This window comes from Anolis sagrei, chromosome 4 (assembly GCF_037176765.1).
Source record: "Anolis sagrei isolate rAnoSag1 chromosome 4, rAnoSag1.mat, whole genome shotgun sequence".
Taxonomy (NCBI): Eukaryota; Metazoa; Chordata; class Lepidosauria; order Squamata; family Dactyloidae; genus Anolis; species Anolis sagrei.
Window position 1 is genome coordinate 190,482,484 of NC_090024.1, and position 18,398 is coordinate 190,500,881.

An 18,398-nucleotide genomic window follows, 5' to 3' on the forward strand; every position below is an offset into this window, starting at 1 on the left:
TAATGATAACCTGGGGGCTGATATCTCATTGCATGTGCCAAATAGACGATACCTCAGCCAAGCTAGCTACAATCATTCAGGCTGGCTTTCCTGAGCATTGGGAGTTCTCCCCAGGATACAAAGAGTCTCCTGATAGGATAGGGGTGTGTGTATGTGAAATAGAAAGAGAAAACTTGCTCGTGATTAAAAGCCTAAGGAAAGAAGACTATGAAAAGGACATTTAATCTTTGTAAAATATTATTTTGTGGATGGAGCAGGCTGCAAAGGACCCAGGACCAGTCCCTTATCCTATTTAGACTCTCTCTGGTGTTAGCTAGGTCACCAACAGTTGGTGCCTGTTTTCCCAACTATAAAGTGTGAGAATGGGTTGTGTCTGTTTCCACTTCAAACACATTTACATGTAATATAACTGAGGGCTTGGCAGCTACTATGATCATCCTGATTTATGTAGTTTTCTAACACACATGCAAACATCATATTTCTAAGTCTGGCCAGTTATCAGTCCTGTCAGGATCCACAATAAAACAGGTGCTGTGCAGAAAACAATGGGGAAGTTTTGAGGTTCAGTAAGAAACTATAAGTTCTGCATACTGCCATCAAGTCATCTTCAACTTATGGTGACCCTATGAATGAGAGACCTCCAAGTCACAGTCAACTGTCCTGATTAGGTTCTGTAAACTCAGGGCTATGGCTACCTTGACTTGCATGTTTAATTCCTGGCACCCCCATGAAAGGTTGAAAAGACCTCTCAAACCCTGGAGAGTTCTGTCAGGGCAGATAATAATTTATACTCATTTGGCACAATATATCTCCTTACATTCTGTGTTTGAGGGACAACCTTTTCACTGTGTTTGGGAGAGAAGGAGTCTAGAAACATAGGTGCCTCCATTTGCTCTTGGTTTAAAATGATCAAACACCAATTAATGCATTAGACGTACTGAAGGCACTTTTGAAGGTCATTTTACTGAAGTTCACACCACTGAAGTGTGAAGAGGAGTGTATGTGTGTTGCTTTGTGCGATAGTTCTTACTTGACCTCATGAATTTAAAGTTCTCTCAATTTGTTTACCCATATCTTGCTTGTGTTGTGTGTTCAGTGAGATTTGGAGAGCAAAAGAGCTGATTCCTCCTTAGGATGGGAAACGCAGGGAGGGCAGGAGAGCGCTATCTCCAGAGTAGGGGTGTGTGTTGTGTTCCTGCAGCTGGACATCTCTGCCTTTCAGCCAGAGTCCTGATAAGATTTCTTTCTCCAGACATGACATAATTCTGCTACTGTCACACGCAGCCTCTGATACAATCACTCCCTCAGACGGGAAGCCAGAGTCATTGTGTAGCCGTCAAATTCTGATAACAGCCCAGCAATGCTTGCTGCCCATTAAGCAAGTGGAAGTCTGAGACAACTGAGTTACTTTTTGAAACCAAAAAGGGAATCGTGGCATCAGGCTATTCAGTAAGTTAACGGATTTGGATCAATTCTAAGAGGAATCCTGGAAAATCTAGTCCATAAAATTCTTGGAAAGAGTTCTATTGTAGTATGCACACTTTACTTGGATTAACCTTCTAAATCATTGGTTCTCAACATGTGGGTTCCCAGATGTTTTGGCCTTCAACTCCCAGAAATCCGAACTGGCTGGGATTTCTGGGAGTTGTAAGCCAAAACACCTGGGGACTCACAGGTTGAGAACCACTGTTTTAAGTTCAATCATGTCATTATTATTAGGAGTTTTTGGATATCTAAGCAAGCAAAGACCTGAGCTCCTAATGTGTTGCTCCCCGGGACTGATACTACCGGTAAAATTATGGTTGATCCTATCATTGCTACTTCACATGTTCATGATATCAAGCTAAATAGTAGGCTGTGCCCCAAGCCATTGCAGAAAAAAGTTCAAAGAGAAGAACTTACAAATATTTGAATTTTGTATCAGCTATTCATTGTTGCCTTCCTGAAACCATGATTGGTTCCATTTGTGAAGTCATGGCTTGTTTGAAGGCTGTAGTTTTACTAAAGCAGTTGTAAGTTAAAGAGGAAGGCATACTTTCTAGCAAATGATATTTTTTCTCTAGTTCCTGATTGAGAAGAAATAGGACAAGGATCCTTTATGTAGCTTATTAGCCATCTGTCTCTAATGGTTGAACTTAATGATACAATTGTGGGTTCATCTAGATTAAATGTAGATAGAAGACTAGATGGCTTTTGGCTGAAGCAGGTCCCTTGTGTTTTTTATGTAAGCACAAGTGTAGTATGGCCCATGCTACAGGGATGCATTCTGATAAATTTATTTTATTTTATTTTGAGTGTTTATTTTAATGCACCTGTGTGAAAACATTTTGGCCATTTTTACCCAAATGTTTTCTTTTTTCACTGCCTCTTGGGATTATTTGTCCATTGATAATGTGATTAGTGTCACATCTGGCTGTTACTTACTCACCCAGCATTTGAAGCTTGTATGTAGAATATTTCCATGTAAAGGCCTGTCAGCTTCTCTCTCTCTCCCCCCCCCCCTCCCCCATTGGGTGTGCTTCTTCATGTAGGTTGATTTTTATGTGCTTTGGAGCAGGGAAGGAGTTCATGACTGCCCACAAATTACTCTTGAAAAGCACTCCCTCTATAAATTGGTGAGTGGTGTTCTAGAGATCTAAAGGTAAATCTAAAGGTTTCCCATTGACATTAAGTCCAGTCATGTCTGACTCTGCGGAGGGGTGTGTGTGCTTATCTCCATTTCTAAACTGAAGAGCCAGCGTTTTTGGTAGACACCTCCAAGGTCTACTCATATTTGCATGTTTTCAAACTGCTAGGTTGGCAGAAGCTGGGGCTAACAGTGGGAACTCACTCTGCTCCCCAGATTCAAACTGCTGACTATTTGGTCAGCAAGTTCAGCAGCTCAATAGGTTAACCATCTGGGGCTCTGAGATCTACAAGTTGTCTAATCCTGCTCCATATTCTCTAGGATACACACATTATTTTCTCTGCATTCTCATTTTAGCTAACCCCCCCCCCTTTTTTCCTCCCTGCATGATAATACTTACTGCAGCCTTCCCCTCCTTCTTATTTAGCTACCCAGAACCCTTTATAACCCATCTAATTTGGTTCATTTATCTCTTCCTCACACATACTGTTTGTTTTTTCTCTTCTCTTTGAATTGCAACAGATATGTCTCTGCTTTCCATGTCTCCTCCTTACTTTGTGTTCGACATCTTACAACAGTCCTGCTACTCTTAATTTGTTACTTCCATTTTTTTTTGTTTTTCCATCTGTAGGTGTCTCTTCACTCCATCTTTATTATTGCTCCTTTTTTCTTCTTTTTAATGTTCTCATAGAATTATATAATGGAAGAGATCACAAAGGTTTTCCAGTCCAACTCCTGCCATTCAGGAACACACACAAAATCAACCCTGCCCCTGACAGATGGCCATCCAGCCTCTGCTTAAAAACCTCCAGAAAAGGAGACTACCATACTACAAGAAATCGTATTCCAGTGTCGAACAGCTCTTACTGTCAGGAAGTTCTTTCTAGTGAGTCTCTTTTCCTGCAATTTGAATCCATTGTTCTGTGTCCTACTCTCCAGTGCAGCAGAAAACAAGCTTGGCCCCTCCTCCATTTAAACATGGCTATCCTGTCCCCAGTCACCCTGCCTTTCTCCAAGCGAAACACATCCAGCTTCCTCGGCCATTCCTCATAGGGTTTGGCTCCCAGGTCTTTGATCATTTTGACCACTTTTCTTTGGGCATATTCCAGCTTATCAATATCCTTCTTCAATTGTGGTGTCTACAATTGGACATGGTTGTCTGACCAAAATAGAATACAGGTGCACCATTACTTAACTTGCACCTCCAACTCCCAGAAGTCCTAGCCAGCTGGTCCAATGGCCAGGAATTCTGCTAGCTGAAGTCCAAAACATCCAGAGGGACACAGGTTGTGCAGGCCTGATCTAGTCACTATATTTCTATTGATACAGTCCAGAATCTTATTGGCTTCTTTAGTTTTTGCATCACACTATTGACTCAGTGTGATGATTGTGTTTCTTTCCCTACATCAGTCCTTCTCCTGTTGTGCGGCTCTGAGCACCTAAAGCATTTTCAAGCACATCACAAATTAAAGGCCTTTTCTTGTATAAATGGGTTTGCAACTCTGTTTGTTTGTTTGTTTCGTACATTTGTACCCTGTCCTTCTCACTCCCGAGGGGAGACTCAGGGCGGCTTCACAACAGGCACTTATTCAGTGCCATCCACATTCATAAAAATATATTTAAAACAATTCATTAAAACATTACATTAATAAAGCATTTGTTTAAAATCACTCAGGTTTAAAATCCAAGTCTGGATCAGTCTGTCATTCATATCACTTGAGTCTTATTCTTGATTGCTGCCTCTATCTTTCAAACACTTGGTCCCAAAACCAGGTTTTGACTTCCTTTCTAAAGGACAGGAGGGAGTTTGCCAATCTGATGTCACTGGGGAGAGAGTTCCACAGGTGAGGGGCCACCACTGAGAAGGCCTGTCTCTCGTCCCCATCAGTTGTGTTTGCAATCATGGTGAGATCGAGAGCAGGGCCTCTCCAGCTGATCTCAAACTTTGTGATGGTTCGTAACGGGAGAGATAAGTTCGGACAGGTAATCTGGGCTGTAACCGTTCAGGGTTTTAAAGGTTAAGACCAGCACTTTGAATTGTGTTCAGTAGGAGATCAGCAGCCAGTGGAGCTGGCGTAGCAGAGGGGTTGTATAGTCTCTGTATGCTGTTCTGGTGAGTAACCTGGCTGCCGACCGTTGGACTAGTTGGAGCTTCCAGGCAGTCTTCAAAGGCAACTCCAAATAGAGTGCGTTGCAGTAGTCTATTCAGAATGTAACAAGAGCATGGACCACCGTGGGACATATCAGGGACCTGAACCTTGTCTTTGCTCTTGACTGCGTACTATGATACATGCATTTAATGAAACTTATGCTTGGCTCATTTGCACATTGCCTTTCTGAATGTCTTCTTTGAAAGGATTCCACATCAAACACAAAATTTCACTGCAACCTGAAAATGTAGATCTGAGGGCGTCTCAGACACAGAAAGGCTGTATGTGCAAGGGCTTTCTTGTTGTGGAAGGGTGGAGAAACTGCTGCAAACTCCTTGGCATGCCTCTATTTGCTAGGGAAAGTACACATTTTCAGTCAGCCAGGCTTTTGGAGGATCTTAGCTTTCTGATTAGGATGAGGGTTGGAGCTGTAGACTCGCTGGTCTTTGGTTGTGTACGTTAATCCTGATGGAAATACTTCTTTGTAATTCAGTTGAATATAATAGAGCTCACTGTTTCTAAACACCCTAAATCATTTTCTTACGTTTTTCTCCCTCCTTTATTTTTTTGCCACTCATGTGAGGCAAGGGATCTCTTCATTTCTGGTTAATGTAAGCTTCCCTGAACAGTATTGTGCCCATGAAACAAATTGCTGGAAGCTGTGATGGTGGTGTTTGCTCGCCATATCACAAAGCCTCATCCATAGATGATGGCAGATAGTTAACCTATTGAAGTGCAAAATAAGAGACTTGAAAGAATGTTCACTCCTGCTTGTTCAAGAATTATATAATCCTAGTCAGTAGAGTCTAGAAAACAATTATTAGCTGACACGTAGTCAATTCACCTGCCAGAGGAGGAATTTTTCCTACTATGTAATTATTTACAATACAACAAATTCTAGCTATAATAGCTTATGCTATGCTATAATCGTGTTCTCAAAACACCAGATATGAAAGTGCTTCAGGGAATACAACTGCTGTGAAATTTTCAAGCAGCATGTGATGTCTTCAGCTATGATACTAACAGCATATAGCCTTGTGCTTTTATGTTTTGCTTACAAATTCAGAGCACAGGTATAAAAGAGGCTTCCATTCAGCTGAATGTAAAGGTATGTAGGCATATATATTAGCGTAGTTCTGTCTCCTATGCTCATGTTCATTTAGTTTTCTTTCCCGTCTTTTCCTTTAGTGCTTGGGGCAGTCCAGAGCATGTTTAAAAATGCCACAATAACAAAACATGAATCTCACTATACATATATTATTAGATAAAGGAAACAAATCAATGAGTAATCAAATGAAATCCACACTAATTCTCCACAGCTGTTGTGCTACCTGTCTCTTACCCTTTTTTTTAAACAGGAGTCCAGAGTCTCTTGTAAACGAGGCCTAAAATTACTCCGAAGCTAGGCTGCTTCTGGAAGTTTGCTGACCAAAGAACACTAAGTCTTCAGTCATTGGTGGTCATTTAAACAAGTGCCAGTAAAATGTATTTTTATATACACTTACAGTTTTATATAAAATACATTTTATTGTCTGTACCTCTACATGGTTTTCTGGTTAAGCAAGCTACAATCAGGAAGCCAAAAGTGTGTGTATGCCCCACTAATAGACCTTCTTTTCCCATTATAGATGTCCCTAACTATGCCAGCTAAGTATACTCTTGATTCATACTTTGATCATATGGCATCAAAGGATGACAGGGATGGAATATTAGCTCCATTGCTTCACCACTAGTTTCCTTGTTGGATTTTTCTGTGTCCATATCAAAAAGAAAGTGTGTCTATGTATTCTCGAGCCCCAGCTAGAATTCCAGAATATGTGAAAACCTTTCATGGAGGTCTCTAAGCATTCGTTCCCCTGTCCCCTCTGCATCCTCTTGTGATTTATGGACTGTGGAAGAAAGAAGGTATGTGACCTTAATGGCAGGGGTACTACTATTGCCTTGTAGCTCTTCTGTGCAATGAATCACATTGGATAAAATGACACTGTATTAACACAACTGATACGTGAAGAGGGAGTTTCATTAGGCAAATAGTATGGAAGAACCTATTAATAGAACAGAATTCTTCAAATGTAAGGCTTCGTTATGTGTTCTTCACAAGAGTTCTTTACATTTACCTCTGATCAGTAGCCTTCAGAAAATAAATGAGGTCTCATCTTTCCCCCAATCATCTACAAAATATATTTCCATTGACAGAGGACCAAACAATGCTGAAATTAAGGTGACCCCTCTCCAGTATAGAACATTTGTTTGCCATATCTAGGTTTTATAAAGAAAACAAAATTGATTTCCCACATCTGGTGTTGTCAACTTCCTCTTCCCTCTTTGAATAGTAAAGAGCACCTAAGGTATTCAATTTACCCAATAATTCACACATTAAGTGTCAATTTTACAATATGGGATAGGGGTCCACAACTCTTCGTTTCTGCTGTGTGTTGTATTAAAGTAGACATGTATTTGTCAAAACATATGTCTGACTTATTGGCACATTACATTTCTTGATGTGCAAAGGCTAAATGTTTCTTGGGCATTTAATTTACACATAAAATTTTATAAAGTATATATTGAAAAACACATAAATCCTTTATTCTCAGCTGTTGCAAACATTCAAGATTTTTTTTACTGCCAGTTCCCCTGCAAGCCTTGAATTCTAAAGGGTTACAATGCAGATTTGCATGCTCTATCCCACTGGAGATTCACAGAGCTAGTTATGTGGGTATTACCCTTGTTGAGATGGGTGAGAAATTTGTTTGATTTGGCTTTCTGTATAAAATTGCAAAGTTAGTCTTTTGCCATACTTAAAATGAACCGGAATACTGCATATGTCAGAAGTTTGCACATTTCCAAGTTTGTGAAGCCATTTGTAAAACTTACATGCTTTACAAATGTGTACACACAATGTATATATTCAAATACTTTACAATTGAAATGTGGACACAGATGCTTTAATCACTGGGAAATTGTTGGGAAATTGTTTAATCACTGGGAAAAAGAAGTATGCACAAATTCCACACATTTAATGGATGGTAAAATGCATACTTTATAAAAAATTATAAGACAAGCTGAATTTTCCACATTGCTGGGGGAAAATGAAATTCTAATGCAAAATGAGATGGAATGAACTTCAAAATGGGGGGAAATGAGAACCTGAGTGAAATTGAGTTTGACAAATCCCCCCATCCTTAGGCAGCCTTGCCAAAAAGAATGCCAAACATGTATTGTTTGAAGCCCATGACTGCCTCATTGTGGGAACCAACATCTAGGACCTCATAGGCCCATTAATCACAAGGATGACTTTGAGAATACTGTTCATCCTTGGATTTGGGCATAGTGAGGGAATAGGTATTACGTTTCCAGTATGTTACAGGGAACAAGCCATGCTGGATAGACTGTTTGTGTCCCAAACTTTTTCAGGTCATAAATGCTTTTTCTCTGTTGGCATAGACTTTAACATAAAAAGGGGGTCAGAAACAAGGTACAGAAAGCTCAAGGAAGAAAGAGGAATAATAAGGATGCAGAGAGGCTTGACAGTGAAACAAACAAAAATCATTGAGGTGATATCTGAAGCAGAAAAAAAAAACTAACAGAGGTGAGGATTGAAAGTAAGGCATGTGTAAGACGGAGATAGGGTTTTAGAAGGAGCTGCATGGTGGAATAGCATGTGAGACTGCTGTTGGTAGAAAGCCAGGAGAGAGATAGGATACGGAAAGACCTGAAGTGATGCAGAGAAAGAACATAGTATATACTACGAAATACTGAAAGAAAAATAGAATTGATCAAAAACAGAACATTGGCGATTAAAAGTGGGGGGAAATGCTTGTCAGTAGTTAATATAGCAATAGACTCCTGTTGAGGGCATACACAATGGCATGAGGCATTTTGGGGGTTGCCAGACTCCTTAAAATTCAGAGGAAAGGTTAAATGTGTTTTTAACACTACTATCCCATTGCCAGCTGTGAGGTGTGAGTCTGCATGTTGTGCCCTTGGTCTGAGGCAGGAGGAATAGTGATGTAGAACAGTGGTTCTCAACCTGGGGTCCCCAGATGTTTTTTGGCCTACAACTCCCAGAAATCCTGGCCACTTTTCCAGCTGTTAGGATTTCTGGGAGTTGAAGGCCAAAAACATCTGGGGACCCCAGGTTGAGAACCACTGATGTAGAACATAAGAATGACATGAATCTGTGTTTCAGAAACAACTGCTTTATCATTTGCTAGTTACAGCATGGACACTAAATCCCTAGAGCAGTGGTTCTCAACCTGTGGGTCCCCAGATGTTTTGGCCTTCAATACCCAGGAATCCTAACAGCTGTTATACTGGCTGGGATTTCTGGGAGTTGTAGGCCAAAACACCTGAGGACTCACAGGTTGAGAACCACTGCCCTAGAGGTTCTAGATCCCATCTAATCATGAAAGCTAAGCAGGAACACTTGTGGTTAGTACTTGGATGGAAGAATGTCAACAAATACTAGGTGCTATAGGTTACATTTCAGAGGAAAGAAATGGCAGAACCACCTCTGAGGATTCCTTGCCTTAGAAAACCCTATGAAACTTTATGGAGTTGCTTTAAATTGGCAGGTGACTTTAAGGCATGGACACACATACAATTATAGAATAACCTTTTTCATCTTGTGCCTTTTGTACCATTTGTTAATGTACTATTTCCATCCATTATTCTAAAGAAGGATGTAGTTATTTTAGTTCAAGGTGTTTTCCACTGTGTTCTATTTTCATACCGTCTCCACCTGTAAATCTAGCCTTATCGCATGAGAATATTAACTGTACTTTTTTCTCACCATGTTTTCTGGAGCTAACAATACTGCAGACAAACACTTGGTGGCAAAGGTAGAAGAGTTTCAGTTTTTAATCAGGAAATCTCTGGTTCTGCATGAATTTTTCTGGTAAGCCCCATTTTGCAAGGAACAAAAATTCATGCAGAACCAGAGATTACATGCCCATTCTTTCTCCAGGTAACTGCATGTAAATAATGATATTGGGGAAAAGAAATGTTCCATTTCACTATCTGTAGCATGAAATATACTGCCTCGTCATGTTGATTTGATGGTATTTTAGTTTAGTAAGTTTTACAGGTCATCAACAAATTATATCCCAGCTGCTTTCCTTAAGTATCCTAAGCAAAAGGCATAGACCATTAGCAAACTCCCCACCACCATTATTTCCCATTTTCCTGGACAAGGGATGTGCATGGCTGATACAATCCTTCTTTGCACTCATTTCTCATTTTCTTTTTGAAACCTTTGCTCCAGTGCCATCACTCCTTCTTTCATTGCAGTGTTTGCATCACTGAATTTCTCACTACCTATATTTTGTCTACTTAACCTTTTAGAACCTTTCAAAGACTACCTTGTGTTCTGTTCTTTAAAAAAATCTTAGTTGGTAAAAATGTGTGTCTTGTATTAATGTCAGCATATGTTCTTATATTTATTTATTTATGTACATAAACATACTGGTAATGAACTGACACATTGACTTTGGCACACTTTGAGTTGCACACTTGACTTAACATAGAAATCAAGCTCCTTGACTCTTGAAAAAAAATATCTATGGTAGTGATCCTAATAGAGAGGCTGGTACATGCCAGCAAAATGAATGCAGAATTTGTTCTCTCACAGACATGGACAATTATAAAGCTAATTATCTTTGCTCTATTTAGAGTCTTTCACTCTGATGGCTAAATACATCACCCTTTGAGCAAGTGTCCTGGGAACATTTTTGTGTTAAGGTGAGGGGAGATGGGAGACAGTCATCTGTGGATAGCTAACCTTCTTTTACCTCCTTAACATGAAGCAAGAGCCGTAATAATAACCTGCATGGGTGTCCCTGAATTTTAAGCAAACTGTGGAAGACTGTGATCATTTCAAGGGTCTTCTGTTTGTTCATGAACCAATCATAGACTCCCCCTAATGGTTTAAGTGGAATATTGCAGGTAAATATGTTTTTCCTGTATAGTCACAGAAACAAACACACTAAGAGTCCTGTGGATGTTGCAAGCCAAGGTACCATGGGAGCGAAGTGGTAGAGAGGTATCAAACTCTGTGTGTTTCTTATTTAGGACAGTATACCTGATGGAAAACGCTAAAAAGGTTATTCGGGCAGAAGCTGAGACTTTAAATATTTGGCTTCTGTGTTAATATCTAGATTGTTTGCTCCAGGAAAAGGGATGAAACATATATTAGCAAAAGGAAAAAAAATGCTTCTTCTCTGCACCCTTTTTTGATGCTGTACACATATCACTTAAGAATGAATATATTAGTACAGATTAAAAATCTCTACTTAAATAATAAAATAGGATTTCAAAAGATTATATATATTTGAAAAAAGGATGTTTAGTCATTTACTGGGAAAATCTAGTTGAAATTTGCTTTAAAAAAATCACACCTGCCCAAATTAAAGAAAACATGGTTATCAAAAGGAATAGACATCTCTTAACCAGACTTGCTCAAATGATGTTGTTATGTTAGTTGCAAAGAGAGCATGCTATTTCGTTTAAATGATAGTTTAATCTTTAGCTGTCCTTCTGGAGCACTTTGAGGTACCCAGGTAGTCAGCGTTGGGTGAGTGCAAAGTAAACAAATGCCAAGAGGTGAAGTGAGAGGTGACTGTAAAGTGACAGATGTGAGGAGGATTTTGTTGGTATGACAGCAGCAGCACAGAGAGCTAAGAGAGATGCTGAATGGTTGGAGTAGAAGCTGGGGAGAGAGGCTGGGCCAGGGGCATAAAGCAAACATCATTAGAAAAGACAAAGATAAGAAGCAAACAGAGCAGCCAAGCCTGGCATTAAACAAATACTCTGTAAAATACAAAAGCTGCATTAAAATCATGCAAGAAGGCCTCCCTAGAGCAAAGGACCACAGAACTGAAGCAAAAGCAAAGACATGCTTGGCAGCACCTTGCTTCTACCTTCTAGGGTGTGTAAGAGATGTAGAGTTCACATAAAAAGCCAGTAAGCTTAAGTTACTAAATTCTACTGCTCCCAGAACCAGCACGCAGTTGCCCATGCATCAATATTTGCCTCCACATTACTGCTGTATGAAACTATTTTTGTTTGGACTTGTGTTTGAAATGAACATTTGTATATAATTTTCAGAAGAGGTCTATGAAGACCCTGAAATGCATGATGACCTCTAGCAATCCCTGAATCCTTTGGTCATTAACTCCTTTTCTTCTGTGGGAATATACCAAGATGCTGCCCCACTATTACTTACATCAATACCCATAAAATGAGTGGGGAATGCAACCCTCCCCTCCAAGAGTACTGAACTGCAACTCCCATCAGTCCAAGCCAAGAAATTATGGGAGGTGTAGTCCAACACCAATACATAACTGCCTAAGGGAGCCCCCGGTGGCACAGTGGGTTAAACCCCTGTGCTGGCAGGACTGAAGACCGACAGGTCGCAGGTTCGAATCTGGGGAGAGGCGGATGAGCTCCCTCTGTCAACTCCAGCTCCTCGTGTGGGGACACGAGAGAAGCCTCCCACAAGGATGATAAAAACATCAAATCATCCGGGCGTCCCCTGGGCAACGTCCTTACAGACTGCCAATTCTCTCACACCAGAAGTGACTTGCAGTTTCTCAAGTCGCTCCTGACACGACAAAAAAAACTGCCTAAGAACTGGGGGTCCCTCTGATTTCCCACCAGTGGGAGCAATACTGTGTAACAGGGCATGGGAGACAGCCTTCTCAAGTGGGGCACCTCAACTGTGGAATGCCATTTCGTTGGAGACCTAGTTGACATCAAATCTGGCTTTATTTTACCACCAAGTTATGCCCGATAGCCCTTGGGGCAAACTGATTTTCTCTCAAGTGCACTTAGTTTTAAACTTTTTTAACCGTTTAGCTCTTTAAAATGTATTTTAACTTGTTAAATTATTAAATATGCTTTTAATCTCTCTATATTATTTTTATTGCTTACCTTGCTTTTATTTATTCAAATTGATTTTACTTGTACACCACCCTGAGATCTCATGATATTGGGAAGAATGGGAAAAATATTGCAACATGATGCTAACCCTCAGTTTTGACTCAGAGTCCTTAAGATCATAAGACAGTATGAGAGTGAATGAGAATAAGATAAATGATAATAGCAGGACACTCACCTGAATTAGGCTCACCAGGAATTTCTCAGATTCAGGACACAGTTTCAATTCAATGAGGTAAGGAGTGTGGACACCTACGACCACTGACAGAGTCATCATCTGGTCAATGCAACCAGGACTTCACTGATGAAATAGGGACTGTATTTTCCAACAGCATTAATTTCATCAAAGCTAAATTTCTTAGTAATCCACAGATTTCAGTGCCAGGGGCATCTGCCCTCAAGACGGTTTGAATGGAGAATTTTGTAGTAGAAGAAAATGTGATGTTTCTTGCAGGACCTGATCCCTTTCAGGGTTTGTGCACCCAAAGTAAAACATGAGGCTGCAGTATTTTTATAGGGAGAGACTCGCCTTATTTTCTTGAATTTCTGCATCCATATTGACTTTGAAGACAAAAAATTCACTTCCTGTCTGAGATTCCCTCTGTGGGTCTCAGCTAAGTATTTAGGCTTATGTGCTCCTGAATGTTCTCTCTCACATACACTTGCGACTTATTTCTCAAATCAGTCCTGAGGCAGATGTTCCGCTCACAGGCAATCTACCACAAAGTCTTGGAGCTTAGCTGAACCTCGTAGTGCAAGCAACATCATTGCCACAAAGAGAAGGGGTGATAAAACATTTCAGATGTCATCAAAAAATTGGTGTAGCCAAAGCTATTTCTCCCAGCTCCCTGGGTATGTTACCATACTTAAAGTCATGTTAGCTCCCCGAGGCTATAGCAAAGTCTAGGTCCGTGAAGCCAAAAAAACTGCCATATAAGAGTGCCTTCAGTTTAGATGTTCTGACGTAACCCTCCACTTTTTAAAATGTGGTGGAGTTTTGACTGGAGTCATGAGAATAAGGAACACTTGGTGCTTGTGTCTTTTACTTTTTATTTCAAAGAGGCATCCACTATAAGTAAGTCCTGAGCCTTGCTGTCAATCAACATGATCTCACTGAATTTTAGAAAAGTAGATTCCTCCACAGCTGAATGTAACAGCAAAAGTGTGGTGGTGACTAACACCTTTTCAAGTGATGTCTGAGCAACATCAATCCCTTATAACAAGAGTGCAAAGAGAGACCCTGTCTTCCCATGTTTGGAGAACAAGGGCACAGAGGAGAAAAAAATCACAAACATCCTATTGGACAAATAATAGAATGAGACAGGGAGGGGGAAAGGAATTGATGGGGTTGATAAAATAAACTGTAACCAAAATTGGAGGAAAAAGTCTAATTCATTCTGTCTTCAAGAATTGCAAGACTTTCTAAGGTGTAGGGGCTTTATTTCCCATCTCTCTCTTTTGCCTTGTTGTCTTGGCCAGCTCTTTTGTTTATACGGCCCCCGTTCGACCTTTTAAATTGCTGTTAATGTTTTAGCGTAACGAATTAGTCTCTCATCACGAATCAGGACTCGAAATAAAAAAAAAACCCTCCGAGGCCAACATCCTGAAATTGGGGTCATTCTCATTTGCAAGGCAGAGAATCTGAGAACCTTAATGCAAGGAAATTTATTCAAAGGCAGAGCCCCGACGTGATTAGGCCCTTTGTAATTATAGCTCGGAGAGATTCCACTCCAGCCTCCTGCCTCCCTCATGGATTAGCAAGTGAGTCGGAAAAATACACAGGATTTAATTAGAGGCAAATTAAAATTGGTAATGAAATAGGGGCAGTAGCAAATGGCAAGGAGCTAGAAGGGGGAAAGGGAGCTAGTATCTCTCGGGGCAACACTGCCTGTGTACGTGCGTTTTCTTTATTTTACATTTAGAAATGTAAAGATGGGTAACACAGAATAAAGAAGAAGGGTGGGCTGTGACTTGCAGAAGGAAAAAAAATCTGAAGACCGCCAAACAAACCGATGGTATTGGAAACATTTTGCCCCTTTAGCTTGCTTTCCCTCTCCCTTCCCTTTTCTCTACATTTTAGCCAATAATGAGGGATTACGTCGGTTGGCTTGTGGAAGCTCCAGCAACCATCCACAGCTGACATCTGTAGGCACATGCTCAAAAAATGGTTCTTCTGTAGATTCTTTGTTTGGAAGTATTCCAAAGCCTGAAAGGAAGGTGTCCTTCTTTTGATGAACTCCTCCAGGCATTTAGTGTGACTGGAGAATTGAAGCGTTCTGGAATGTCTTGCAATGCTTTCTTCCTGTACTTCGGATCAACAGCCTATTCCCACCTGCTGCTGGTGATTGTTGATGCCATTGATTGCCAGTTGAAGAGGGTGTTATTCCTCTCCCTTTATTGTTCCACTTAAAACTTTCCCTGCTGCTTATTTGTTTATTTATCGTATCAGGAGCAACCAGACAGTTGTATTACATTTTTAACAAAACAAACAAACAAAACACAAAGTTTGCAAGCTTGGTAATTGATTAAATGTCCTTTGACCAGTATCTGACCACTTGGAGTGCCTCTGGTGTTGCCGCAAGGAGGTCCTCCATTGTGCATGTAGCAGGACTCAGGTTGCATTGCAGCAGGTGGTCAGTGGTTTGCTCTTCTCCACACTCGCATGTTGTGGATTCCACTTTGTAGCCCCATTTCTTAAGGTTGGCTCTGCATCTGGTGGTGCCAGGGTGCTGTCTGTTCAGCGCCTTCCAAGTCGTCCAGTTTTCTGTGTGCCCAGGGGGGAGTCTCTCATTTGATATCAGCCATTGATTGAGGTTCTGGGTTTGAGCCTGCCACTTTTGGACTCTCGCTTGCTGGGGTGTTCCAGCGAGTGTCTCTGTAGATCTTAGAAAACTATTTCTTGATTTAAGTCGTTGACGTGCTGGCTGATACCCAAACAAGGGATGAGCTGGAGATGTCACTGCCTTGGTCCCTTCACTATTGGCTGCTACTTCCCGGCGGATGTCAGGTGGTGCAATACCCGCTAGACAGTGTAATTTCTCCAGTGGTGTAGGGCGCAGACACCCCGTGATAATGCGAGCCACATCCACTGTTTTAGCGTGGTGAGATGTGTTCCACACTGGGCATGCATACTCAGCAGCAGAGTAGCATAGCGCAAGGGCAGATGTCTTCACTGTGTCTGGTTGTGATCCCCAGTCAGCTTTCGTATGATATTGTATGATCCCTGCTGCTGATATTAGCTAATACGAGTTCCTACTCTATAGAGTCATGGAATCATTGAGTTGGCAGGGACCCGTGGGCCATTGTTTTCAATGCCGACTCTCCAGCTAATACATCATCAGCAAGTAGTTGTCCAGACTCTTTTTGAAGATACCCAGAGAAGGAAACCCCACCACCTCTCTAGGCAATTGGTTCCATTTCTGAACCACTCTTACTGCTAAGAAGTTGCCTGTAGGTTTAGTAGAAGTCTACTCTCCTACAATGCCTCTAATATGTTTCCCATTATCCTAATCAGACATGATAGCTGGGACTGATTAAGGTTAGCCAACATAAAGCAGAGGTAATAACATACATGCACCTGATTAGGAGGCAGTGCTGACAGCTAATGTATGTAACTGAATAATATTGTATAACATATAGAATATTGTACACAGCTATTACATATTGTTATCTTAAGCATATGGTTGGCTAAAAGTATAATTTCCTCATCAGTTGTCATGCTGAGAAACAGATTTCGAGGCTATTTTAAGGTTAGCAAGTTGCTGCCAACGTTCTGTAGAGAGGCTGCAAGGTCAGTAGTTGCTAATAATGAAGTCATTTGGGAAAACTGTGTGGTGGACAGACCTTTTGAGTGGAGAAATCACCCATTATGAGGGGCACTCTTTTACTTTCCTCTGTCTTTTTTCCAGAATGCCGTGCGCCACAACCTGAGCCTACACAAGTGCTTTGTGCGAGTGGAGAATGTCAAGGGAGCTGTCTGGACTGTGGATGAACATGAGTACCAAAAGAGAAGGCCACCAAAGATGACAGGGTATGTGTGATAGTTCACTATGCCTCTCCTGGGCCTAAGAAGGCCTGGGGGGGCATAACGTGACGAAAATGCCTTTACACCTCTAGAGGGAATTTGAGAAACTTTTTTTTACCCTGGAGATTGCATGTCATCTAGACCACACTTTAGCTGCTCCTGCTTTGCTTAATAGTGCTCTTCACCTCTGCTTGTTTTCTAGAACTTTCTAACATTCCATACTGTGGTGTTCACAATCAGTTTTTCATGTTGCCTACCACAGAAAGCTACATTTAGGAGTCTATGATGGGAATATAAATTCAAACTCATCTACCTCTAATTGTACAATAGCTCCCCATACACACCCCTTGTCTGGGATGAAAAGATATATCCGTCAACTTTTTCAATTCATGCCACATATCTCCGAAGTTAAGAAAGGCAGAATAAAAGTTGTTTTGAAATATGAGTTACAACTTGGCAAGCATTAACTAGTTTTCATCTTAGTTCTAAACATTATTACAGCCCTAATATTAATCCATGTAATTTATATGGTTACTTACCGTCTTATTGAGCACCCGGTGGCACAGTGTGTTAAGCTGTGGAGCTGCTGAACTTGCTGACCAAAAGGTCGGCAGTTCGAATATGAGGAGCAGGGTGAGCTCCCGCTGTTAGCCCCAGCTTTTGCCAACCTAGCAGTTCTAATACACGCAAATGTGAGTAAATCAATATGTACCACTCCGGCGGGAAAGTAACGGTGCTCCATGCAGTCGTGCTGGCCACATGACCTCGGAAGTGTCTGCCGTCAATGCTGGCTCTTCATCTTAGAAATGGAGATGAGCACCACCCCCCAGAGTCGGACATAACTAGACTTAATGTCAAGGGGAAACCTTTACCTTTACCTTTTACCATCCTATACCAGCAGTAGAGCCTTTTTTGTTTACTGACAAAGGAAGAATCGTGAACATGGGGGAGACTTCTCGTCTTTTTCCTTCTCCAGAGCCTTTATTATCTTACTTTGTGCTTGGAGAGCAACACTAAACAACTGTTTCTTGTATTTGCAGGAGTCCAACTTTAGTCAAAAATATGATTTCTGGCCTTAGTTATGGAGCACTTAATGCCAGCTACCAGGTATGACTTTTCTAATGAACAAGTTTTTATGTACCCCACTGCAATTTCAGAGAGCCATCTTCATTTGGAAAAGGTTGTGTTTAACGTTCAAAACACTGAGGGAAATTTCATTCCATTGACCCTTACAGTTCTGGGGAAAACTTGGAAATAGAAACCCAGTATGTCTTTGTTTTGAGTTTTACTTTCAGTCTAGGGTAAATACTCAGGATTTGACTATTATGGTTGAAGCCACTGCGATTAGTTTGAAACTTCAGAGGTACTGCTTTTCCATAAGATGGACCAGAGAGCCTGATCAAGCCCAATTTCTATAATGATTCAGGAGCCTGGACCCAAATGGTCAAAATCACACTTTCCTGCCTGTTGCAGGATAGGCAATGTGAGAATTAATTAATTTCACTAGTTGAGAAAAAAATTAAAGACAGTGAATTGCAGAATATTTAGATTGGCTCTCTCACAGCTGAGTGTTTTTGCAGTCTTGCTGCTATTATTATTCTTTCTGTCTCCTCTCTCTTGCTGGATTTTAACAAGCGGATGGGAAGATGAGGAGAGGGTTCAG

The 18,398-nt window shown here is 40.9% G+C and overlaps 1 protein-coding gene across 7 annotated transcripts in view; it reads left to right on the forward strand.

Annotated features, from left to right (window-relative positions):
* Positions 1–18,398, forward strand: part of FOXP4 (forkhead box P4) — a 174,512-nt gene that overhangs the window by 144,661 nt on the left and 11,453 nt on the right. For all 7 annotated transcript variants that reach the window (XM_067468003.1, XM_067468002.1, XM_067468006.1 and 4 more), the window contains 2 exons: positions 16,620–16,741; positions 17,776–17,842. In XM_067468003.1, the coding sequence (XP_067324104.1) occupies positions 16,620–16,741; positions 17,776–17,842 (189 nt within the window). The remainder of the gene's footprint in view (positions 1–16,619; positions 16,742–17,775; positions 17,843–18,398) is intronic.